The 26,221-nt window shown below is 34.4% G+C and overlaps 1 protein-coding gene across 7 annotated transcripts in view; it reads right to left on the bottom strand.

Moving 5' to 3' along the window:
- Window positions 1–18,263, bottom strand: part of LOC112503711 (protein SABRE) — a 33,352-nt gene extending 15,089 nt beyond the window's left edge. For 3 of the 7 annotated variants that reach the window (XM_025107697.1, XM_025107701.1, XM_025107703.1), the window contains exons 1-11: window positions 17,968–18,263; window positions 15,710–15,821; window positions 14,475–14,747; window positions 12,693–12,958; window positions 10,980–11,193; window positions 9,123–9,293; window positions 8,952–9,029; window positions 7,667–7,936; window positions 3,943–6,054; window positions 382–2,233; window positions 55–152 (exon numbers count right to left, since the gene is read on the bottom strand). In XM_025107697.1, the coding sequence (XP_024963465.1) occupies window positions 55–152; window positions 382–2,233; window positions 3,943–6,054; window positions 7,667–7,936; window positions 8,952–9,029; window positions 9,123–9,293; window positions 10,980–11,193; window positions 12,693–12,958; window positions 14,475–14,747; window positions 15,710–15,821; window positions 17,968–18,032 (5,511 nt within the window). In that variant the 5' untranslated portion in view covers window positions 18,033–18,263. Of the gene's footprint in view, window positions 1–54; window positions 153–381; window positions 2,234–3,942; window positions 6,055–7,666; window positions 7,937–8,951; window positions 9,030–9,122; window positions 9,294–10,979; window positions 11,194–12,692; window positions 12,959–14,474; window positions 14,748–15,709; window positions 15,822–17,967 lie in introns of those variants that run through there. The other 4 variants (XM_025107698.1, XM_025107699.1, XM_025107700.1 and 1 more) reach the window with 4 other exon arrangements.
- Between the last annotated feature and the right edge of the window lie 7,958 nt (window positions 18,264–26,221).

Raw genomic sequence — 26,221 nt, 5'->3', positions numbered from 1 at the left:
ACGGGTGAGAAAGTTCCACTAAAGAAATTTAGTTTTAACACCATAACAACTTACATTGGCATCGTCCGAGTGAAGATTGAATTGTGGCTCGATAACGTTTACCATGAAACGACGAGTGCCCTCCTCATCAGAGTCGTCAAACACGTGCTTGTCTATCAATTACAACAAAAAATGCACTAAGAGTTTAGACATAGAAATAACGCCTTACAAGGATCTAGATGTTATATGAAGGAGAACATGCAACACTGATCAGAGCTACTGATATGTAAAATCGATGCATATTTATCATGATAATAAAGTGAAACCCCAAAATATGATCAGATCAATGTTATATCAATAGATGCTTCTCCAAAGCAAACATTAATGTGGCCTTGCACTTACCAAGAGCACCAAATGATTGACACTCTAATTTAGATGGGTTTGTTAGAGACAGATCCGATCCTGATGCCTCCTTTTGTTTAGAAGAACTTCCACCTTGACCAATAGAAGGGTTCTTTGAGACATCTTCGTGAAATTCATTTTTATTTTGCACCCTGGTCCCTTCAAGCAGCTTCCTCTGGGCATATTGACGTGAAGGAGAAGGTTTTGAAGGTGCAAAAGCTTTAGATAACTCACCAACCCATGACCAAACAGCATTCCTGTTTTCAATTGTCCACAGGAGCTTCAGTCCATAGACGAAGATGCGACGACAGTTATCAGCTATCACCACATTATACCCATCATCCTCACTTGGATCAGACCTTGCCTGTTCATCACTCTCACTTCCATTTTCAAATTCTGACCTAACATATGTCATCTCAAGATTTTTTCTACCAGCTTCCTGCCATGCCAACAATCTAGCAGGATCTGCCTTTGGCGCTTGCCTTCTAATCGTAAAATAATCAGATGACAACAAAAATCCATCATCACGATGCCTTTCTGTGGATCCTCTGGCATTGCCAACATTTTCATTTACAACTCTGTCCGTGGATGAAGACTTTGAGCTTTTCCTCGTCATTTGAACAACTTTAATGACACTCGTGCAATCATCTTTATTAAGAAATACCTTAGGCATATGCAGATCAAGACCCTGGTAGACAAGATCAAGAATATCACGCTTGCTCTCAAATGTATACTTTTGCTTGCCACGACTGTAACACATCTCAAATTTCAGCTTTGTCATCTTAAATGTCAATCCTTTAGCTGGATCATTATCATCTAAAGACATATGCCTTAAACAGGTTGGAGTTGAATCAATGCGGAACATAAATTCTGTCATGACTTTGTCTAATGAAAGGTTTCCGGACCTAGCAAATCTTGGGACGCCAAAGCGAGGCCACCTAGCGAAGTAACGCAATTTGTGAGGAGGAATGTAGTTCAAGTTCCAGAATTTTATGAGCCAAGCAAAATCATGAGGACCAACATTCAGAGTTGGTGAACTAATTGAATCGCTCTCCAATTTAGACGGGTCACCCAGAACCTCATCAAATGCAGCATAATTGTTAGTGGAGGACTGTGAAAGAATCTCAGAGGAGGGGACGGGTCTGAGAGAGAAATTCCACCGCAGTGATAGTGAAGTAGATCTGAAAGGATCATATATCTTTTCACGAATGACACCTTCAGAAGGAAGCGCAAACAAGAAATGGTTGAGTGGGTTGCCCGACTCGCATTCCCAGTCCATTGTAACCTCAAGAGTAAAGCTTGGGGCCACCAAAAAAGCGCCACATGTGCCAGCTGGAGGTTTAATTGTTGAATTCCGTAGCAAATTCTCCAAACTGCTTGTAAACATCTTGAAGTCCTTTGCTGAAACATATATACGCCCATCTGAGTGTCGGAGCTCCATATATCCAGAAGAAATTTGTAGTTTATCAGACTTATCATATGGATCTGTCGTAGCATGAATATTAAATATGCTCTCAGAAAAACATAATGTGGTCTTTCCATGAATGTAATTTCTCATCTCATCCCACCATGGCAAGCTTTTCTCTTTCTTTGGGGGCATAATATTGGAAGCATTTGGGTTCCTGACACTCAAGTTAGCTCTACGTAAAGCTACCGTGAAGGCATAGCTCAAATCAGCAAAAGCTGGTTCAAAACCCACTCCATAAGATATTTCGCCTTTCTGGAAAAGCAATGGCAAATCCAAATATGTTTTCATCGGTGGAGTTGTGCCACTAACTGAACGATACATTTGCACCTTCCTCCATCTACCGATATAGACATCATGAAGAATTTGAGGTTGGAAAGGTGTGGCCTGCATAACAACTCAGAATCATTTCTTTTATTCATTCTCTAGTTTTGTTTCCTTACCAGAAACAAAAATGATAGCAAGAAAGCAGAAACAATTCAAAAATCTCAAAGTGAAGCTATAAGTAAAAGCTCATATAGTTTCAAGAAAGTATTTAGGGAAAATTGCACCAAAATGGAACCAACTTTCACCTAATTCCTATTTTGGGGAACCAACTTTCAAAATCGTCATTTTGGGGAACCAACTYGCACMTGATTCCTATTTTGGGGAACCAACTTTCAAAATCGTCATTTTAGGGAATCAACTTGCACGGTTGCACCTGATTCCTATTTTGGAGAATCAACTTTCAAAATCGTCATTTTGGGGAACCAACTTGCACCTGATTCCTATTTTGGGGAACCAACTTGCAAAATAATTATAGAAAAATAACTAAAATTCGTTTTTTTCCAAAAATTAATGCAATAAAATCTATTTTTCATTTCAAATCTCGTTTTTTTTTAATTCAGATTTCAAATTGAACATTTAAAAAAAAATCCAAATTACCATGATAATTTTTTTTTACTAATGCAAAAAAAATCAATTTAATAGAAAAAAATTAATTGATGCAATAAAAAATAAATATTAGGGAAAATTGCACCAAAATGAAACCAACTTTTACCTGATGCCTATTTTGGGGAACCAACTTTCAAAATCGTCATTTAGGGGTCTCTATCAAACTTTTTGTTTATTTAAGGGTCTGGTTGATCTGTTGAACTGTTAACAGGTAATTTAAGGGTCTCTATCAAACTTTTGGTTTGATTTGCCAAATTTGATTTAAACTTTAATATCATATGGATTGGTTAGATATAAAAATCTTGAATGTGATATTTAATATTTATTTTTTATTGCATCAATTAATTTTTTTCTATTACATTGATTTTTTTTGCATTAGTAAAAAACAATTATTATTGTGGTAATTTGGATTTTTTTTAAATTGTTCAATTTGATATTTGTATTAAAAAAACGAGATTTGAAATGAAAAATAGATTTTATTGCATTAATTTTTGGAAAAAAATGAATTTTAGTTATTTTTCTATAATTATTTTACAAGTTGGTTCCCCAAAATAGGAATCATGTGCAAGTTGGTTCCCCAAAATGACAATTTTGAAAGTTGGTTCCTCAAAATAGGAATCAGGTGCAAGTTGGTTCCCCAAAATGACGATTTTAAAAGTTGGTTCCCCAAAATAAAAATTAGATGAAAGTTGGTTCCATTTTGGTGCAATTTTCCCAAGTATTTAATATCATACATGGTTCAGCATGAAACTTTTGCTTTTGAACTTGAGACTACACAGTCAAGTAACTTAATGACTTTGTGCTTATGCATGGTAGAAATGAAAAAGATATAGGTAATAAACCTATACTCCTATGATTTGATGAATAACATTATCATCACCAAAAATGAGCCAGCACCACACACCACAGAAATTAAATTAGCAATACATAGAACATCATTTCTTTACTTAACACATTTTATCATCAGTTTGGCGGTTACCACATTTTAAAGGATTTCACAACCACGGTGTGCACAAAAACATGTGCATGTCTTTTATTTCAGAAAGAGGCAGGAATGAGAGGTTAGGGTGTAAAGGGTCCAAATGAAAAAAGTGGGAAACAAAAAACTGAATGTAACTAGAGAGAGAGAAGAGAGAGTGAGTGAAGGAAACTTATATTCTGACCTGTTGAGCGAGCACGATCCTACCCTCACATTTACCAGAGGTTGCAGCAAGAAGGGGATAAGTATAGTTCCTCAGCTGAACAACAAGAGAGCCTGTTTGCAAATTAAGGTTACTTCCATAGAGGCGAGAGAACGGAATTTTATATTCCAGAGCAACCGGATCAACCTTCTGTACAAATTCTATCATCCCTGCTTCACCACCTTCAATTGCTGACAAGCTTAAATCAAGCTCTGTTGCAGTTATCGAAAAAAGAGAGGTTCTCGAAGTGCTAAGCTTAAAACCAAACTGAAATCCATCCTGGCAAGCACCTGATCCTTCTGCTGTGACAAGACTCCGACATGCCCGATAATAAGAGCGGAATGACTGCTTATAGATTTCCTCCTTAAGTTTTTCAATGGCTGATGTATCGTGCAAATCAATCTCTTCTCCACCAACTTGGAACATGCCTTCATGAATAGAATCATCTGTATCAGCAACTGCAGGAGACTGGTTACCTTTTGCAATAACTGCATCAAGCAAACTCAACCGAACAGCCAGTTCACGAGCCTCATTCTTCATTAGGTGATAGTGTTCATCAAGCCAACCCTGTATTGGTTCCTCTTCAATGTCAGCAGTCAGCTTTCGTATATAGAACTTTATGCACCCAATTTTTGAGGAACTAGGCTTTTTTGGTTTTGCACCATCTTCTTTAAATGGAAATATTATTTTTGTTTTAGCAGCAACAACAAGCTTTAAAGCTCGCAACATTTCCTCTACAGAATCATCAAGAGCACGCAGCTGCAACCTATATGGCATGCAAATATGTATATCAAATGCTTGAATCACCCAGTCCCACTTAGTATCTGACTCAACTTTCGCATTAGAAGCACCACCAGAGGCATTTGGTATGCGGGAAATTTGCATCCTGCCACTCCTAAACACTCTTGCGGCATTGAAACTTAGCATTAGTCCCTCAAGAAGTACACCTATACGAGCATTTTCAGAAAAGATTGACTGAACCTGAATCATGGCTTCAACACCATCTCCAGCTTCAGCAGTTACAGTAAGCATCTCAACATCAATAGCAAGAAGAGATTCCTTCTTTTTATTCTTTTCTGACTGTAATGATCCCACATGAACTTTTTTTCTACGTTCATCATCTCTACTACTATATATGTCCTTCATGAGTGTGTCCTCATGTGCCTGAAGCTTCTGATTGTCAATCAGTAGCCTTAGTCGCAACCCTAGATCAATCAATGCTAAATGAACATCAGGCTCCCACCTGACTGTAATATCAGTGGCACTAAAAAGAGAGCAAACAGCTATCTCTTTAAGACCTCCAGCACGCCTTACAAACTTTGCATTTTGCATGTCAAACAACGTCACCTTTGTGCCAGAATCGTTGTCTCCCAGATATTCCTGATATACAGATCTAGCTCTTTCAAGCTCCACCTGAGTGGACTGTTTCTCCTTGTTCAAGCACAAACAGAAATGGTAAATATCAAGGCCTACAATACACTTCACCATCTTGTGCTCATCAGAAACTGTTGATGCTATTTTTGCAGTACGAGGAATCCCATCAGGTAAGACACTAATAAGAACACGACCACCTTGTGATCCATAATTGACACGTTTGGGGTCCTCAACAACTTCATTTTCCAAGCCTACATCACTGCAGAGATTTACAGAGCAGCGTTCCAGATTAAATTTTATTAGCTGAATCCCTTTTCCTAATGGTTTTGTAGAACGCCCTACCCGATTTTGTTCAGATGTCTTAATAGATGGGGATGAACTTTTCAACAGTGCCTTAAACAACAAAGCAGTGGATAGCAAGGACTGAACACGCTTGAATGTCAAGTGCACACTCATGCCAGTTATGTCAACAGACAGAACCAATATGAACTTAGAGTTGTCTTCTTGAAGTGACTCCTTATCCTTTTTACCCCAATCCAGGCAAATCTTTGCTATATGCAATAGCGCACCGGTATTTGTTTCCACGCCAAAAAGGCTTTCTCTCAAACATTCTTGATACTCATCTGCCATATGCAAATTCAGTTCTCCAAGTTCCAAGTGGATGGCAGTGCCTGTGCTTGATATGTTGTTGGCAAAGACATGCGAGGACTGTGAGCAACCCTGAAAGCAAATGAAAGTAGAAAAAAAAGCATAAGAAACGTTAACTTAACCATGACTACGAAGAGAGGGAGAAGGTGAGGAGTAGGTGGTAAACACAATGTATAGGATGACTTATACACCATTCTGGTGACTGTGAAAGCAGAAAAGTAGTGACATAACAGCCATCCATAAGAATGCAAACTATTGAGTGCCTATGATCAATGATCATAATGATTCCCAGTTCCATACATCCATACCCGTCTTAAGAATGGTGCTTATCAATATTGGAGACAGAAGCATAAAAGATGTCGCTGAATTGTGTTTCAAGAAAATGCTCTCTCAAACAAGTTGGCAACCATATACTTCAATAAACCTTCCAAAAGGTGATGAACTGATAACCCAATTTGTGTTACAGAGATGGTATGTGTCATTTTTACCAAAGGTACACAAAGCAAAGATTTTGAAACTAAAGAGGATCTGCATCAGATGTAACTAGCTTTGAAAAATTTGGTTTTCTTCTTTGAAACTTCCTTTTCAGATGCAGTCTTTTGTCTTTCACCTGGCACATTCTTGGTCATATATATCTTAACAAGCAACAGTTGTACGAAAATGGGAAAACACTGCTGATTTATGTAACCAATCATTCCGAATTAAATAACTATGATAACGATAATTGGCAAAACTTGGTTTAACAATAGAAATTCAGGTAGTTAGACTGAGAAGTGTAGGAATCGAGGTTACACTGGAAGTATTAGCCACAAAAACTGTCAGTATATGTGCAAATCTTTGAACTTGGAAGTTACAGGCCCTAAGCCTTAAAGACCACTACTTTCAATTTTGTTTAAAAACAAACCTAATACTTGAAATCTTCAATTGTGGCTGCAAGTATGTTTACAACAAAACATCTTGTTTGTATTCTAGACAACAGATTGCATGGTTTCTATGTGAGCTACCGTGTAATGTTAAGTCATAAAGTAGCCTGATAAAGATTTCCTACTTAGTACTATGGAACGTAGTTGTGAATTGTGATATCCAAAAAATTTAACCTCATTACAATATACTTGCATCCAACAACATGATGCTATCATGCTGACTACCAAATAAATATGATTAAGTTTGACTTAGTATCATATCACTTCATCAAAGATACATTTATTTTAGCTGATGGTTGGGACACATGACACAATAAAGATACGCTTACTTATAGCTAATAAAATTGGGACACCACCAAATTTATATTCTGCATTATAAGAGATAAGAACTAATTTCTATCTTGGCAAATTGTTACCACTGTGTTGCTGAGGCGTAGCTTAGTCCCAAAGGACACTGCTCCATGGTTAGGTATCCCATGATAAACTGTAATTGGTGTTTGTATTTGAAATTGTAATTGGTCTTTAATTGGCAATATTCATTTTCCCCAAGTTGATTTTCCATTGCCAAGGAAGTGAGTAACAACACGTAAGGGGTCTAGAGATTGACTGTATTACAATAACAGATCTAAATATTGAACTCAAGCATGATAGATTACAACAAGATGCATGAGGTGTACCAGTTACGTACAGAAATCCTAGAGGGAACTTTAAAACGACAAGATAAACAATAAAGTAGGACTGCGACAAGATAAATCACTTACATGATATATCGGCAATCCACTCAAATTAAAAAGCACAATAGTCATCTCTGGAGCCGAAACTGTGCATGTCCACATAATGGCTTTGGAACCACTTGACTTGACTGTCACTGGATTAGAATTTTCATCTTGAAGCACCATCTTTTTCTTATTTGAGGAGCGCAATTTCATCAATGGCTTCAATCTTCCCATAATTAAGTTACACTGGGTGCCTCCGAGCTTAATATCAATTTCAGATCTAATAGGTGATGTGGGCTGAAAAGGCCAAGCATTCTAAAAGGTGAGAAGTTGGTGCTGCGAAATGATAAAGCAGAAGGCAATTCAAGGTTCGACACCATATACACTTAAATTAACATTAGACACATGAGCCATCTCAACAAGAAATATATTACATGTTAACATATAGCATCATACAATATATGCAGTAGCCAATAAAAGCGTCAGGGAAAGCTAAATCATAAAATTCAAAAAGGTTTTCTTTTATATGCAAGTGCTTGTCAAAATTTACATTTAGCAAAGAAATAAATCAACAAAAATGTAACATGAAATCCACAAAAGAACCAACTGAAGGCAACTTGAATCAAGAACTTAAACCTTGTAAATAAAAAAAATTGTAATCAAAATGGTCAAAACTGCCATGTTATAGTGGCATGCTGTTCATGGTATCTGGGGGACATGTGAGGAGAAAACAAGAAGTTATTATACATCTAATGATAGTTTGGATATACTTTCTGTAGACAAAGTACTCTCTCCAATAACTCTTGCTAGGCTGAATTTTCCCAAGTAGATCTAACATTCTTCTAAATCTGTCCAACTCTAAAAACCACTTCTCTGTTCTTGTAGGTTCTCCTCCCTGAAAAGATAACTCACTCTCACTCTTGCCTGTTAATAATTCACAGAGCACCTATAAGTGGGACAAAATAAGTACTTGTCATATATGTTCCTTAACATCAAGGGGTACATTGATATAGGCTGGGACCTCAGGGGTTTTTATAACTAGTCACTTTCACATGCAAATAAAGTAAGAATTTGCCACTGATTATTCTCTTGAAGAAGCACAACAAAATTTCAGACAGCTTCTTGCTTCAATGTTGGGGCATCAACAGACTTTTAAATATCCACTTAGGTGGCTATTTAAAGAAGTAATTGCCAGAATAGGATTGCTTAGTGGATACTTTCAACAACGTATATCGTATATCTATTAAAGTGCCACCTAAGAGATGAAAAATCATAAGTAGCAACCCTACTAGCTATTTGAAGATATTTATGAAAACATATATATACGTACCTGTAATGGAATGTAAACCGAAGAAATAACAGCAAGCTTCAGAATGTCCACCATAGAATTTTCAGCTTCTTTAAGAAGCTACACCATATTAAAGAGAGTATCATTACAAAAGGAACTATGACCAATATCAATGACTCTGTATGGCCAAGATATTAAACATTGCACTCATACATGAATCTCACTGAAATCCAACTGAAGATCAAGACGGGTGCTTTCTCCAATATCTTCAACAAACCGAGACTTCACGCTCTTTAGTTGGATGCCCATAATGTTATTCTCCATAACAACACAGTGTTCTTTATGCACAAACCTCACATTCAACTTTGGCAAAGTGAGACAAACCTATCACAGAGACAGAGACTATATCAGCTACCACTAATATAAACTACCAAATCGAACTTTTTGAAGGAGAACACTGCTGATCCCAACACAAAATGGAATATAGTATCCAAAAGATGTATATGGAACAGTCTAACCTGTGTATCTTAGTAGGCTTCTAAGATCGTTGCAGCACTTATTGGTTAGCAAAGTGCTCTACAAACAGTCCAAGGAAGATACAGAACAAATAACAGCCTTTCATCCCAAACTAGTTGGGAAGGAAGATGAAATAAAACAAAAAGGGTGACCCAATGAGTTTTCATGTTAAGCATAAGGTCTACTCTTCCGGTGCCCCTCATGTTCCTTTAGGGTGCGCTTGGTATGCCGTATGCGGGATAGAATGTGACAAGACAAAACAAAAACTCTCTGTCCCACATTTGGCATGACATTTTACTGGGACAAGACAAGACTGATTAGGACCAAAATGCACTTTTTTGTCCCACCAAAATAGGTGGAACAGAAAACAGGGAATTCGGACAATATTACTACCCATATCAGATTCAGAACTCATTGTGCTCTCCCGTCACCTACCTCCTCGTTGCTCCGATGCCCTATCCTCTGCTCCGACGCCTACCTCCCTAGTCTGCTCCATTACCCTCTCCTCTGCTCCGTCATCGAGGCGTCTGCTCCATCACCTGAAGTCGGCTCCATCATCCTGTCCAACTTTAAAATGGTTGTGACCTTGATGTTCATCAAGCCAATAACCCCATTGCTGCTAGATATTGTTATACTTTCCATACTAGGTGAGAAGTGTGGCTGCAAAATGATCCCCTAATTTCTTCTCAAACAAAAAACCTTAACACCCTGATGATGAACTCCCCCCATTAATCCTCTTTACTACATACAATAATTTTGCCCCAAAGGGTCTCATCGTCATCAGATCCCACCAATTGCACGACCCAGATTGACACTTCTTGCCCTTCATATAATCTAATAATTCAATCTCTTTCTGCAACACCAAGGCATTGGATTGACTTCATTCAACAAAATTCAGAGAACTAGGGTTTAAGACCCAGATACAAGTAATATATCTGTACTTAACACAGCAGATCACCATTAATTTTTCCATTTTCAAATAACTAATTATAAATATAAATTAAAGATATCATAATATTATTGAATTTATTGTTTTAAATAGATTAAAATTGTATTTAATATTTTTTGAAGTCATTCGATGATTTTAAATTATTAGATATGTTTGTAATAGACTTTATTGCCAAGAATCAGGTTTCATGTATTAATTTCCATCAAGTACGTTTGAGGGGCAATCTGGTCATTTTAATATTCTTGTCATGTCCAGTCGAGCTTACCAAAAACTATACAGACAACATGTCCAGTCTTATCCTAGTCATACTCGTATCAAACACCAAATAGACAATTAGTCCAGTCTAGTCTTATCCAGTCCTGTCTTGTCATGTCCAGTCCAGTCCTGTCCGTGTACCAAGCACACCCTTAAGGCAACCCCATGGGCCAAAAAATAGAAGATGCAAACACAAGGGAAAGATCGAGAAGATAATAGATCCAAGTCATCCCAACAGAAATGTGATGGTTCAACTGCTACAAGTGTCTTAGGAAAGTTACTTATAACTCATAAGGGGGCAGGGGAGTGAACAGAAGAAAATGCAAGTAACATATACAACAGTAGCCAACCTTTTCGGGGATGAATGAAGTGTACTTGGTCACAGCCAAAAGGGCAGCTTGTTTATTTTTCTGCTTTTTGGCGATGTTGTATTCCATGCTCGATTGTAAAACTTCATCAACTTGGGTGTCAGATGACTTCTTTCTGGGAATCAGCTCCTCATTTATGTTCAAAGCGATTTCTCCAATAGAAATGTCCACATTTTTTACTACAATACCTGCTTCTCTGCAGCAAGAGTATTATATTATATATACAAAAGCTTCAATAGAGAATTAAAAAAAACAGCAAAGGACCATCAACACCCAACACCTAGACCAGAAACCTTCTTGTTTCAATATCAATAGAAATCAATGGAGATTGCAAAACAGAGCTCAGCCACATACATAAGTCTGGTACCTATCCCATCAACTAATAACTCCATGCACGTAAAAGAGAGGAGAAGAAACATAAAGGGGCACATATTAACACTGATCCCAAGTGAACTTTATTCAAACATACCAATATAACTCCACATCTTTCAAGAAACTTCCAAAGTTTTAGGCACACAATGGGAAGGACAAAAACATACAACAATGCTGTAGACTGAAGCATTTATGAAGGACCATCTTCCTGGATGCTCTGTACAAATTCATTTTTCTGACATGTGAGATTAGGGCCTATAGCCACCTGTACAACCCGGCACCAGAAACTAACGAGATTTCTCCCAAGTATAGGATCCCAATAGACCCCCCCCCCCCTTTCTCCTCCCAAAAAAAACCAATGCTATTCAATAGATAAACACAAAAGATGAGAGATAAATAGGAGCTTTCTTATCCTAGCAGCACACCAGGAAAACAGATAATCCACCCCCAAGTATGTCTCTCGTTCTATTGAATTGCAAACTTAGGTGGGTTAGGTTGTGAACCCAAATAAATATCTGAACCCATTCTAACCCATGTCAAAACTTTGTCAACCATATTCAACGCAAACCAAATGACTTATAATAATACAAGTCGGATATCTTTGAAACTGGGTAGGACATTATGGGTTAACGAAGAAAAAGAAACAATATATAACATTTATGTATTTTTCTAAAACCTCATTCTCTCTCCCCAAAACCATAGTGCAGTTTCTTTTCAGAAATAACAGACATTTTTAGAATTAGAAGTTCACCTCAAAGTGCAAATGACTCGCACACTCATACTCTTTGAAATCATGTATACAATTATCATCATCCATATAAAGTGCACATTTTCTCGCTCAAGATCAGTACATTACAGAAGCTGAGTCTGTCACTCTAACATTATAAATATAATCTTCTACCTCTAAAATATGTTTTTCTCTTTAAGATCATAAACTATGGGTGTCATGGTTTTAGTCGAGTTAGCTGTTATCTGAATTCTGAGCAGCAGTAGCACAAACATACCCAGGTCATGAAGTCGATCTCATTTAGAAAGCCTTCTATCTTAGCAAGTGAATAGGAAGTGGGTCTTGGCCCGATAAATGACTAGCTTAATTGCAAGTTCGCAAGCAACAAAAGAATAAGATTCAAACAACAATACCAACAACAGTTTGTTCATGTGATGTAAAATAACAAATAAACAATCCTAGAACACAGAAATAAACTACTAGAAATTCTGCAAATGAACAAAAAGCCAAAGAAAAAGAACAAGCAAGTACTCATTATTCTTAAATAGTGTAATATAGGTTTGTGGAAAAACATATTTAAAACAAAGAAAACCAACCTATCATGACCAAACTCACACGAGAGATGGAATTCTTCACAAATGAAAGGAGCAGAAGCCTTCTCTATTGTTGCAAAGCATGTCTGCCCCACAGTAAAGTTTTCACCATTGCTAAAGCTAGATGATTGATCAAAACTAACACGTGGTTCACCCGGATGAACAACAACGGGCAAAAGTTGCAGCTTCACAAAAAGAGAAGGCTTTGTACCGCCATCTTTTGATATATCGACGCCCAAATCTTTAACTTCTACAGTAGCTTTTGGTGTCTGCCCCGAAATAATAGAAAATCAAAAGCAGTTGATAAAATGAAACCTTTATAAAGCAAAGGATAGCATGCCTAACAGGAAATTTAACCCATATACCTTTACAAGACTTTTGAGGTTATAATCAAATATTGTGTGTTTGACCAATATTTCCACATTATGTAACAAAAGTTATAAAAAACATGCAACCAACAATCTGGGACTCATGATGGGAAGAGGCAGCCACAAGAGCACCCTCTTGTGTCAAGTGGTTACCTAAAAGAATCTCCTCCATTGAAATCTACTCTTGCAACTCAACTAGCCGCTATGGCTAACAAGTATATTTTCCCACATTCTACTACATGGAAATAGCGCACATGACATAATACAAATTTGCCTCTAAGAAACAGAAATACTTTCTACATACTCCAATGAACCCTTTTTCTCAGGCAAACTGTAGTAATGCAGCCCACCATGGAGGAATATAATCTAAACACTCATTGAATAAGGGAACGCTCATTTGATGTCCATTTTTTCATTAAAAGAAGTTATATGTAGATTTTTTGTGCTGACATATATGCAAGTAGAGTGTAAACGTGCATGAAAATACTGGATTACTATGAGAGTAACTCAGAGTGACAGTGGATGGAACATCCTGTTGGTATAGGGCTACTTAATAACTTCTGGCCTTGATTTTCTGAACCAAGTGGATAGCTAGACCACCATGCTGCTTTGGCTAGTTTTACAGTAGAATAGAGGCCTAGCAGAATTATCTGGCAGGGTAAGTCCATGACAGATTGCAGAGGTATTAATTAAGCTTTATGGCAGATTGCAGAGGCATTAAGCTTTATGGCAGATGGCCCACTAGCTTGGTTGAGAAACAAATCTAAAAGAACTCACTTCAGGAGAAGACAAGTTACAGAGAAAATGCCTTGATTGGGGGTATTCAAATTGGGGGTATTCATAATATTTAATTCGGATTTTAGTCCAAACACCACCTTGATTCTCAGTGGGCCAGATAACTTTAATTTCAGGTGGGACATTTGTCCCCGTAGAGTTGCCCTAAAAATGCAATTTTACAGATCATAGACAAAAAAATTAACCCACAACATTCTGTAATTTTGAATTCAACAAATTATTAGATTTCTATTATATTTGAATATCTTCTATCAACAACTTTGTTATATAGTGATAGATATAACGGAAATTAGTACACCATTAATATTTAATACAATGCCCAAGTTGAATAGCAGATCAGCCAGGTTATGCTAGTAACCCATCCTTGCATGAACCACTTTAAACATTAGCTAAACACTATTCTATGACAAGCCAACTTGCCTGCTCCATGGTCTTTGGCGTCTAATGAATATAAGAAGCTGTACAGAAACTCCAAATCATGCCAACTATAAATGACCATATCAATAATATATATACATATATATATGTACAAGATAATTTCATACAAGACGAAGCAGTAAGCAAGAATGAGTACCAAAAGATTTATGTCATAAACATGAGAATTTTCATCGGAACAACTTACTTTTACAACCAAATCTGTCACAGAAATTGATAAGAATCTTGCCATGTTAGCCACAACCATCCACTTCCCTCTGCCTGGGCTACTGCGGGATCTGCGAGATTTTCGTGACTCTGTTTTCTTTGTATTTCTGTTTGAAGTTCTTGTAACAATTTCTATGTCACTTATCAACAATTGCAATTTTGGGTCCCTAGACATAAAACCAACCCCTAGTTTAACCAAGGATTGCCGTAGACTAAATCTGATTTCACCAACAGAAATCGATTCAACCGCACCCTGCAAATTGCCAAGGATAACATCAAGGTCAACAACGTATGATGTCAGTTAGCTGCTATTAGACGATCTGGTAGTAGTTTAAGTTTTATGTCATATCAATAGCAGAAAGATACTTAAAATGAACATAGATGCAATTACACGAAAATCATAAAACCGAGAAGATGTACTTGATTTTTGAAAAGAAACAATATCAATAGAAAAGGGTGCATAAAAATATGCTACAAAAAACAAAAATAAGAAATATATCATCTGTTGTAAGATGAATAGCTATGTCAAGTCCAGTGAAGAGCATAATGGGCCAAACTTGTTGGCAATGGTAAGGCTTCAAATGGTATCAGTGGATTACTGCAAAAATTAGTGAATGTATAACATAAGTTCCCAATTTTGACCATGTATTATATTGCCTTTCGCTAGCGACAAATCCTATATTAACAAGATACAGAAAATTATCTTTTTGATCCAATATCCATGTACCTGCCTCCTGTCTTGACAAAGAATTCCTTGATTTTGTTCAAGTCAAATAAGTCTTATTTCGACCATGTTCAAAAAGTTATGCTTCAGATCCAACAAACAGGTCCCTAGCTAATATGCATCCAATTTATCATTCCAAAATAGATAAAAAGATAAGAGTTCTCTAGAATATTAACTACTTGATATAGATCATTCTAACAATTTGAATTAAGTTTCTTTATGGCTTATAGAGTTCCTGATACAAGAAATTAATATGAGTATGTGAATCAATTGAAAAATACCAATTCAATATGCATATCATTAGAATCCAAAAATAATTTTGACATGGAGAAATAAAAGCAATCATACCGGAAGAAAAAAGAATTGAATCACAATTAGATGTATGTTAAAAGACCAGAATAAACTAGCTCAGTACATGGAAGGTTGAAGCGCTAGCATCAATGAAATTAAATATTTGAGCAGATACCATGACCAAAGCCAAAAGGAATCACCTTTTCAAACTTGATCGTAATGTCCCTCAAACATTTCCATCCACTAACTTTAAATGCCACCGATGCTTTCATAATCCGACTTAAAGTCCAAGCAACTAACTTGGAAGCAAATCTGAAAATTGATATTTAGTTAGCCTCTGGAACTTTTAAGTACATTGATGCAATATAATAAAATTTGTTCTAAACCAAGCATGATTAAACATATGACTATGAGATCAAACCACGGTGTGTTCCTTCATTAAAGAATCATTAATTGCACAAACTTTACTACTCTTCTAAACTTCGAGTGCAATTAAAATTTAAAATAGGATCCATTAGATTCATGATGCACTGTAGTTGAATTGCAAGATAAGCCCAAAAAATGTAATTCCTTTTGCAAAATTCACAGCCAATAAGAAATATATATATATATATATATATACACACACATATATCCATTTTCATATGACCAATTAACCATATTCTACTTCATACTCAGACCGTATCTCAACTATACACTCGATAGAAAGACAAAAGAGATCAGCATTAGCAAAGAAAGATCCTTCATTTATTAGTCTTAAACAACTTGTTGATTATTTGGCTCAAATTTCCTTATTGATCTTAAACAACTTGTTAATCGTTCAGCTCAAATTTCCTTATTAGTCCTAAACAGCTTGTTGATTGTCAGCTTAAATCTTGCAGGTTTAGCCATTACTATGTTTATTTTGCACTTCCTTAGGTGCCTAATGATAATAATAATAAAAATATAAGTTACCATGCTGCTTATTCGTTAAAGCATCTTTATCAACAACAGGAAAATATATATATATACATATATATATATATATGATAACGAGATGATATAGAAAATGTAGAAAGCTCAAATCACGATCAGAGATAACAAAAGAGAGCTATGTAACACATTGTACCAAAAAGATCCATAAGGCTCTCCTACCAGAGAAGTCCGAAACCATATAGGGTCAAGATTGTGTTTTGACCATTACAAGCCCATTCCTGTAGGCTGAGCACCTTTTTTACATAAATAGAGAATAGCAGGAATGTTTAGATAAGTTTGATTCTTGATCTGATCATAATAACCCCCTTTCTGAATATCTATTCCTTCTGTTGAGGATCGAACATCAATTGCTATGATTCAATAAACGGCTCATCAGGATAGATGTTGCTCAAAATGAACCCCCCAAGAACCGTATAGGAAAAAATGATAAGAAATTTTGTATATGGATAAAGATTATAATAACTAAGAAAAGAATCCGTAATACCTTCAATTAAGCCACTGTATTGTTTTCATCCTTACTGTTAGTGTAACAACATCTTTCATTCTGATGTAACATACGTGATGAAGTATGCCCCCACAACTTGGTGTAATAGAAACTAGAAGTACATGACTATGATTCATTTCAACGGACTCAAAGAAAAAAATCACAACTTTACACTGCAAACAAACTACTACTTTCAATTAAACTGCAGAAACCGTCACATTTTATTGAGGCCCAGGAGTATGTATAACTTGACTTAATTAAACTGATTGTTTGATGCATCAAAATGGTGTGGCTAGTTAGCTACTCCATATTCTTATTAAGGTTAAACAGTAAGTTCCTGAGACTATCTTTGTAATACTCCAGATAATAAATGTCAAGGACGGAAGGGAGTGCCTGAGAAGTGGTTCTATCTGTAAACCACACGTAACAGCATTATATTGGCAAACTATCTTCATAACTTGTAAACAAATTACCAAATTCACACACTTTCCATTTAAAAGATAAGGATTCTGTATCACTTAAGAGTATCAACCTCCTGATTCATCTAAGAACCAAAAGGTAATGTACCCATTCCCCACTTACAAAATTAGACAGTAAAACTTCAGTGATCTAACATTCCATTCATAGACCAATTACACAAAATTAATCTTTCCATATGATATTTAGTATACTCAGACAATATTAGACTCAACTTCCACCCAACTTTGCAGAATCAATGGGTTTGGCACTTCAACAAATATAAAAAATATTGTCAAAAGAATGCACCAGTGCACTTGTTATTATATTATGATATAGGACTTCAATAATCCAATTCCATCCATCCATGTAAATTTTTATTACATTGATTCTGTATTTGTAGCAATAACATAGTCAAATGCTGTGATATGTTCGATCATTCCCCTATAACTCCAAAATTCAAGCTCCCCGAATATAGCAGTTTTCCCTTGAAAATACAAAAACTGATCAAATAAAAAGATAGATGCTTGATCGATTACTCACATGAACAGAAGCCATAGTATGATTGATATGAACAAGAACATAAACAAGAATTTGACAGGAGACATCTCTACAAAGCAAATCGTCTTTTGTTCTACACACAGTTCATTCTGCTTCTTGTTGTTGATGATGAACAACAATACCTTCACTACACATCACTCCACCATCATCACCAAACCCTAAAAACACTGAAATCGAATTGAATTCCTCTAAACAAAGAGATCACAAAACTCATAACAATTGAGGAAGAGAATTCGTAAGAAGATTATAGAAGGGGAAGTAAAAAAGGGTCAAAACCCACGATTTGTAGACCATTTAGAGACAGTAAAGAGCGCAGGCCAAAAGATTTGGTAATTCCTTTTCCCAAAACAAAAATAGCAAATTCCAGAGATACACCGCTGCAATAACTTGTACCTCGTGCATTAAAATTTATACATTACTCTACAGTCAAAAGCAGAACCCAATTTTTTGATGATTTCTTTTTCCAGACCAAGAATTACTAAATCCAAAATGGTAATGCTTCACTGACTTGTACCTGATGTATTAAATTACACATTTACTCTGTTCAAACTTTTGTTATTTGTATTCATTGTCTCTAAGAGACATCTTTGGGATTAAGGGAGGTGTGGATGGGGAATTCTCGAGCTAAATTATAAATAACACACTTCAAATTATCGTATTATTCTAAGACTAGTCTCTACACTATTAATTATTCCAAATTGAGTTTTTTTCTGGTTTTACAATGGTTGTTTTTAGTTATTTTGCTTGTAAACAAGTTTTAAAAGCGATTTTTTCCGTCAAACTTTTTTTCTTTAAGATTAATTATAGCTTGGGAATTTGTCAAAACACGTTCATTACCATCTAATTAAAATTTAAAAGCTATGTATTTAAAAAAATTTGCATATGTTAAGCATGCTGTCAACGTTCATTAAGAGTTAGGATGATCCCTCTAAACAAACGGAAGTTTATTGCCAAATGTCTATTCTAATACGAAGATCACTGGGAGGAAAGCTTATCCAGATTTTGTTGATGCAGAAAGTACAAGTGACAAGCTAAAAGAGCTCAACAAACACCTTGCTAGGACTATTTTTAAAATAAATTACTCAAACAATAACTTAAATGAATGAATGACGAGTATGGGACACCTATTGGAATAAGGTCATAGTTCAGGGACTATTTTGTCAATAACCTCGATGGCATAAAATGCTAAAAAAAATCCATGATCGTGTTATGTAGTTGCTATCAAGTTAGACCACACCTTTCTCCTAAAACATATCTTATATTTTATTTAAATATGTATCCAAATGTTTATGATTCTTTTATTTAAAGTGTTCATTGACTTGTTTTGATGTGGTATCAATAATAAGAAGTTTTTATTGCTTTGATGGGAATATATATATATATATATATATATATATATACACACACACAGCGGTTTGGCATCGGTAATAACGATTTTTTCATAAGATACTCTCTTCTAACTTATTAACTAGTAAGGGAACCGTGCGTTGCGCGGTAGTATGAGTAATTTGATTAATGATCTGAAGATTGTTTATATAAATATATATTAATTGTTAATAGAATCATCAACAAATCGTATTCAAATAATTTGAAAAAGTTAATAAAATATAGTTAGTGAAATTTTAATATATATACACACATGCGCGCATGCGCGCGCACACACACACCACACAGACATATATATATATATATTGAGAGAGAGAGATTTGTTTAGTAATAAAATTGTAAAACTAAATAAAATGAGTAATAATAACGACGGGAATATTAAGAAATCTAACACAAACTTAAGAGTAAAAAAATACTCCACATAAAGATATGTCTCCTTTAAATGATGATGTACATGTACCATTTTTCATCATCAACACACACATTGACTTTAAGAACACAATAGTGAATGAACCAATCATACGATATGTAAAAAATCACATACCAAACTTAAAGACTCCAAATGTTTATAACCCAATAGATAAAATTATAATGCAATCAAAATCACAACATGAACATACATAAAATTATAATACGATTAAACTTACGATTATAACATACTTAAAAATATAATCCAATCAAAATCATGATACAAATATACATAACATTCTAATACACTCTTAATTACAAAACAAACTTGCATAACATCCTTACCTTAGATCATAATAAAAAATTCCAACAACCCAAACTTGAAAACTTCAAATTTTCAAGACTTGATATATAAACGTTAAAGAACTTGAAAACCTGCAAAACAAAAAAACGTTCAACATAAATAAAAATTACATAGTGAACTTGAACATTTTAAATCTTCACCTAATACATAAGAGTTATAATGCAAACAAAAATCACGATACAAACATAAATAAAATTATAATGCAATCAAAATCATGAAACAAATCAATATAAAATTATTACCTTATATTGCAACCAAAAAATCAAATATTGAACTTGAATACTTCTTCAAATCTTCATGACATAATGCATAAAAACTATGATACAATCTAAATAACGATACAAACATACATAAAATTATGGGAGAAGTGAAAAAACAAAAAAAAAATATGAAGATTATCAATAGTAAAATAGAAGAAAAACCAAAGAGAAAAAAAATAAATTTAGAGATATGTAGGATAGAGATAGAATTTGAGAGGGCGTGAGAGATGAAGATGAATAAATAGTTGTTGTTTATATATATATATATATATATATATATATATATATAAATGATTGATGAGAATAGATGAATGGTTTGGAGTTATGTCATTAGAATTAATATAGAGAAGATGAATGGTTTGGAGTTGAATGCAAACATTTAACAAAAAAACATAAATTAACAAAAAAAAAATATAGTAGTGGATATTGAGAGAATTGAAGGAGAAAAAAGATAAATGGAGTTCTAGGTTTTAGGTGAGGCCACCTCAAACACTTATGGTTTCTTCTTTAATATATATATTGATTTATTCTGGTGTGGTACCGGTAAAAGTTTTTAATGTTTGATAGAAAAAATATGTATTTATAAGCTTATTACGTTTTAGTATCATCATAAGTTAATCAAAATACTTTTTATAAAACTCTGGTTTAACACAAACATAAGTTGATTAGCACGTTTATAAAAAAGCACAAGTTTTTTTGCATAAGCAATCTCAAACACCCCGTAGTGGTGGGTCCAGGATTTTTAACTGCTGGTACACTTTTAAGCTGGATCAAAAGTCGCAAATCATCTGACGTGTTTTAAGCCAAATTCCATTTCAAGTGATTTTGATTTTTATGGTTGATTTCGAGAGATTGTTTTGGTTTTTTTGTTGATGTTCCTTTATTTGTTGATATCTCTGAGGACCTCTCAAAATTTAGCAGTTACACATTTCATACAATAAAAATTATTTATGAAAATCAGTTAGGTAGGTGCATGGGGCCCGCTCAGCGCATCATAGGTCCACCCTTGCATATACAAAGGTTTAAGAAAAAAAATAAAATAAATTGTGAAAACCTCTCAACCACCGTTAAATAAGAAAAATCAAATGTCTAAACTTAGGCATGGGGACGGTGATTGAGGTCCCCATCTCATTCTCATGCCTATCTAAACTAGAATGACATTTTCTATAAATAATCTAAAAAATATGAAAATTTACATTGGTATTTTGAGTTGGATTGCTTAGCAATGAGAACAATCGAAAAGATATGTCCGAATGTTAAGCCTCTTTTCAGACCGGCAAGTTGAGCTTGAGTTTTTAGATGAGATTGCCTTAGTCGAGAAGTGTGCTCYTTTCACTCTCCCTCTCCCGTTGGTCGAGCTGGTTGCCCTCCTGCCTTTAAGCAAGTGGAGCGACGTGGAGTAGCCAAATAAGGCTTAGCTGACCGTATTATCACAGAGTCAACTTGAACAATTAGAACTTAACCCGATTTTAAATACGGTCCTTTTTTGGCTATACAAACATTTTCACAAATAAACTGTCAAAGACTAATGATTGTAGATGTCTCTTCACAATAATTGGAATGGAGAAAATTCCAATTCAGATTGAATATATTCAAAATGATGTTACTGCTTGAATAAGGATTATAAATTTTAAGCCAGAAAATACAAATGGCTTCTAATTCTTTATCATTAAGCAAAAGAGGTCGCGTGTCAATTACATTAGCAAAAACAATACCCCTGTAACAAGGTTTTTCAATATGATACGATAATCATGACGACAAAATTAGCTTCAAAGGTCGATTCACTGTAATTTTGGAGAACCACGCTTAAACAATCATTATTATCGACAATAAACATGGAAAAAAAATTAAATTTGTCTAATGTTAGTTTAAATGAACTATTTTTATATTAAAGTTCGTTATAGACTAGATCATACATGATTAATTAAGGTGGATCAATGATCTCGTGTATATAGAGAGGGTATACAAACTTACAGGACGTGACCCATCATTGCAAAAAAGGCTTTGGATACCTTAAACTATGTGTTCGTAACATTGGAGGTCGTAGAAATTCACTTCCTCATATATGGTGAGTATAGAATAGTTCTTCATAACCCATTTCTCCGCCTTATTGGCATGCGCCAGCTCATCTTTTCCTATTTCAGTTATCTTTTAACCCTCGTCTACATTATGTCCTTAGCAAGCCGCCATTGACTGGTAGACAACTCCATTAAACTCTTGTGTTGTCCCAAGAGAGAAGAATGATATTCAATTGTTGGTCCCTTCTTTTAATCTCTCCCCGATCGAACTATCAATCATATCCATACATTCAATGACATCGGGGTGGGGGGAAATGTGTGGGGGTCTCTGTTCATATTACACTCCATACGTTTTGTAATCATAAGAATGATTTAAATTGGATAGGCTTCTCAATATATAACAATTGGTAAAATATACCTACGTTTCAACCTTGAGTATTTTAAGTTCGTTGCTTTCACAAACATCTCGATTCAAACCTCAAACTGTTGCCCTTGTTACTAGAGAATGAATAAAGTTTTGTGCTCCATTGGTTAAAATTGTTGTTGTTAGGAAATAGCGAAAGATCTTTATGAATTTGGCCTCGGTCAAATGAATGAAACCCTGTAAATACAGGAAGCTAACATTAACATTTTTAAGGGGCATCTTACAAGTGCATACACTAAAAAAGCAACCAAATCACCTCAATAACAAAAAAAAAATGCAAGTATGTAGCATTAACAAGACCTATTAAATTAGGACTATTCTTGACAAATATCAATCAAAGAAAATGTCAACATGAAAACTACATTATTATATTCACATGTACGTACCTAAACGGTACTAACCAAAAAGTTTGTAACCACAAGTGAAAAACTAAGAAAACGAACAATATCATTCAAAGGAACATACCTGAACATCTGCTAGATTTGGCTCGAGGACAAAATGTTGTTTGAGAGCCTACGTGGGACCTTAAATTAATTGAATCAAAATATGTTTGACTATACAAATAACCCCTCACAATGTTGGTTCATGTCAACTCTACCAAATCCATCTTCCTCAAGCTCATCATCTCGAAGTTGCAACCTCAAATTGTCAGTCTTTGCCTCACATAAAGAACATTGATGGCATTTGTAGCATCAACATACATCATTAATTTTGATGGAAAAAGGGATTATCAATGCTTATTAATATCAAATGTGAATGTAATGTTTGAAAGCAATAAAACTTGAGAAGTACTAAAACAAAATACTAACAACTAACATAGTAAGTAAGTTTCTAAAGAAACACCCGAATTATCTCGAGTATATCCATTTTTGCTAACACCTATGCAATCTAAGATCAACCTGCAACAAAGCGATACCTTCCTTGCCAATTATGTAAGGCAAAATTCCAAAATGGCATTTCCACATCTCCATTTCTCAGCACATGATGTTTACAAATAACAACATAAAGTTCGTCTTCAAAATGACGGTTGCATTGTCCGATATTGTAATCCGTCTCATCAAATCAAATGTACGAATCAACCTATCAATGTATTGACTTTTAATTGAAATTAGAAGGATACTCGCACAATGCAGCGAAATACATCTTGATTTTCATATTTCATTATATTGTTTGTCTCTGTCAATGTTATAATACGGTTTTAATAAAACAATAATGTTTTTATGTTTGAATAAAATATAAATTTGAAAATTTCATATAAAAATTGGGAAAAAAATATTATCGATATTAGTATCAAAATAACTATTTAAAATTTCTCGTTTTTGGTGTAATTTATTTAGTTCAATTTTTTATTATAATTTAATTTAGATTTAATAACAAAGTAATTTATTTTTGATTTAATAATATAATTTTTTTATAAAGATTAATAATTAAATATTCTGTTAGAACTCAATAATTATTATAATTATATTTTAGATTTTTTATATTGAAAATAATATGATTATCATGTATTTAGTTATGTGTATCTGAAGTTAGTTACACGAATTTAAATATAGAGTTTTAATAAGTTATACTGACGCACAATTTACTTGTAATCTTGAATTTTAAGTAATATGCATCAATAAACAATATTTGATGCATCAGAAACGGTTTTTAAGAGTTTATGTTTTATTATATAGCATAGAAGTATAGATAGTATCGGATGATCAACTGCATATTATATGGATAAAGTTGTTTGTGTGGATTAATCTTTTTGTATGGATTGAGAAAATCTTTGTTTTTAATTGAGAGAAGCATGTTTGGAAAGGGTTTTGTTTTGTCCTTTGTGTGTATAAGGACAAGACAACAACAATTGTGCTTAGCAAGCTCCATTTGATCGCTAAATGCTGGAATAACCTGAAGGTCTCTTCAGCATTTGCTGAGGCTTGGACAGTCTTCACACATATATATAGACATGCTTGTAATCACTGAATACCGCTTCAGATCACGTACTCGCCAGTCTCTAATCTTCAGTTTCAGTCTTCAACATTTGCTGAAGGTTCTTTGATGTGAGTGTTGTCTTCTTGAAGTATCGTTGTCGTTGATTGGATTTACAATACAAGTTCTTCAATGATCACTGAACAGACCTAGTGCAGATTGCTGGAACTGAATAGACAGAGACAAAAATACTTCGTGTAGAACAAAAAGGATTATCATCAAATCACTGAGAGAGATGATCAATAATCTCCCCCTATTTGATGATAACAAGACAACATAAAGAAGGTTGTCTTATCAAATAATAGTAAGAAAAAAATAACATATAAAATACATGTCCCTTTTTACTATTTTGAGATCTTTTTCAGTGAGTCAGTATTTACTTGAAGAATTTTCTTAAGTCATATTTAAGAAAAGTTACAAGGATAGAAACTGAAACTGAAAGCTTATTTACTGACTTATAGAATGTTAGTGAATGTGAAAAGTAACACTGGAACTCATAGACATGTGTCCCTATTATTTTTTTTTCAGGGATCTTTTTCAATGAAGTACACGAAACACTTATATTATATTCATTGGTAATATTACAAGTAGTTTAGTACATGTTTAATGCTTACAAACTAGAAGATTAATCACTGAAAGTAGACATAGTAAATAGATTTACAAAAAAAATGTGAACAATATTACAAAGAGACCAACCAGAGGATCGATGAACATTGGACCGATGGACGAAGTTCAACCAGAGGACCAATGGACGATACGTTCTCATCGATGCTCTGGACAGACAAACACTTAGAAGATTTTCTAAGTATTCATCCAAGCGTGCAATGGAGATTTGAAGATAAGGATGAAATCATCACATTGATAATGACAGCTGAAGATGACAAATCAACAGCTGGAATTATAGTTTATCTTGTTAATAATGCTTATCCATGTAAAAGATAAACTTTATCTATTAACTAGATTATTTGCTAGAAAGTAGCAATATATAGTTATCTTAGTATTAGCCAACTACTATAAATAGATGATTAGGTCTATTGTAAAAGTACGTAAGTGTGATAGAGAAAAAGATTTTTACTCTTTGTTTTACGTTTTATTATTTATAAAGTAAAACCTTTGAAGCTCAAAATTGGTCTTGAATGTTCTTATTTTATTTTTGAGTCTTCATAACTTTCTTCGTAAAATCACTATAATTTGGTTATTTATAACTAGATTATTAGTGTTATTGAGAGATCTGGAATCAACAATTGGTATCAGAGCCTATTTGATTGATTATCCAATCAAACGATCATTTAAAAATCTCTCAATTTTTAAATCTTCTTTCTCATAAAAAATTCTCTCTTCTTCTCCAAATTTTTCAATGGCCAACTGAAATTCTGCTTACAATGTTGGTTCTCTCACAAAA

The sequence above is a fragment of the Cynara cardunculus genome, unplaced genomic scaffold, assembly GCF_001531365.2.
Source record: "Cynara cardunculus var. scolymus isolate 2C unplaced genomic scaffold, CcrdV1 Un_Scaffold_3614, whole genome shotgun sequence".
Lineage (NCBI taxonomy): Eukaryota > Viridiplantae > Streptophyta > Magnoliopsida > Asterales > Asteraceae > Cynara > Cynara cardunculus.
The sequence above is the reverse complement of the archived record's forward strand: the minus strand, read 5'-3'. Positions and strand labels throughout refer to the sequence as shown.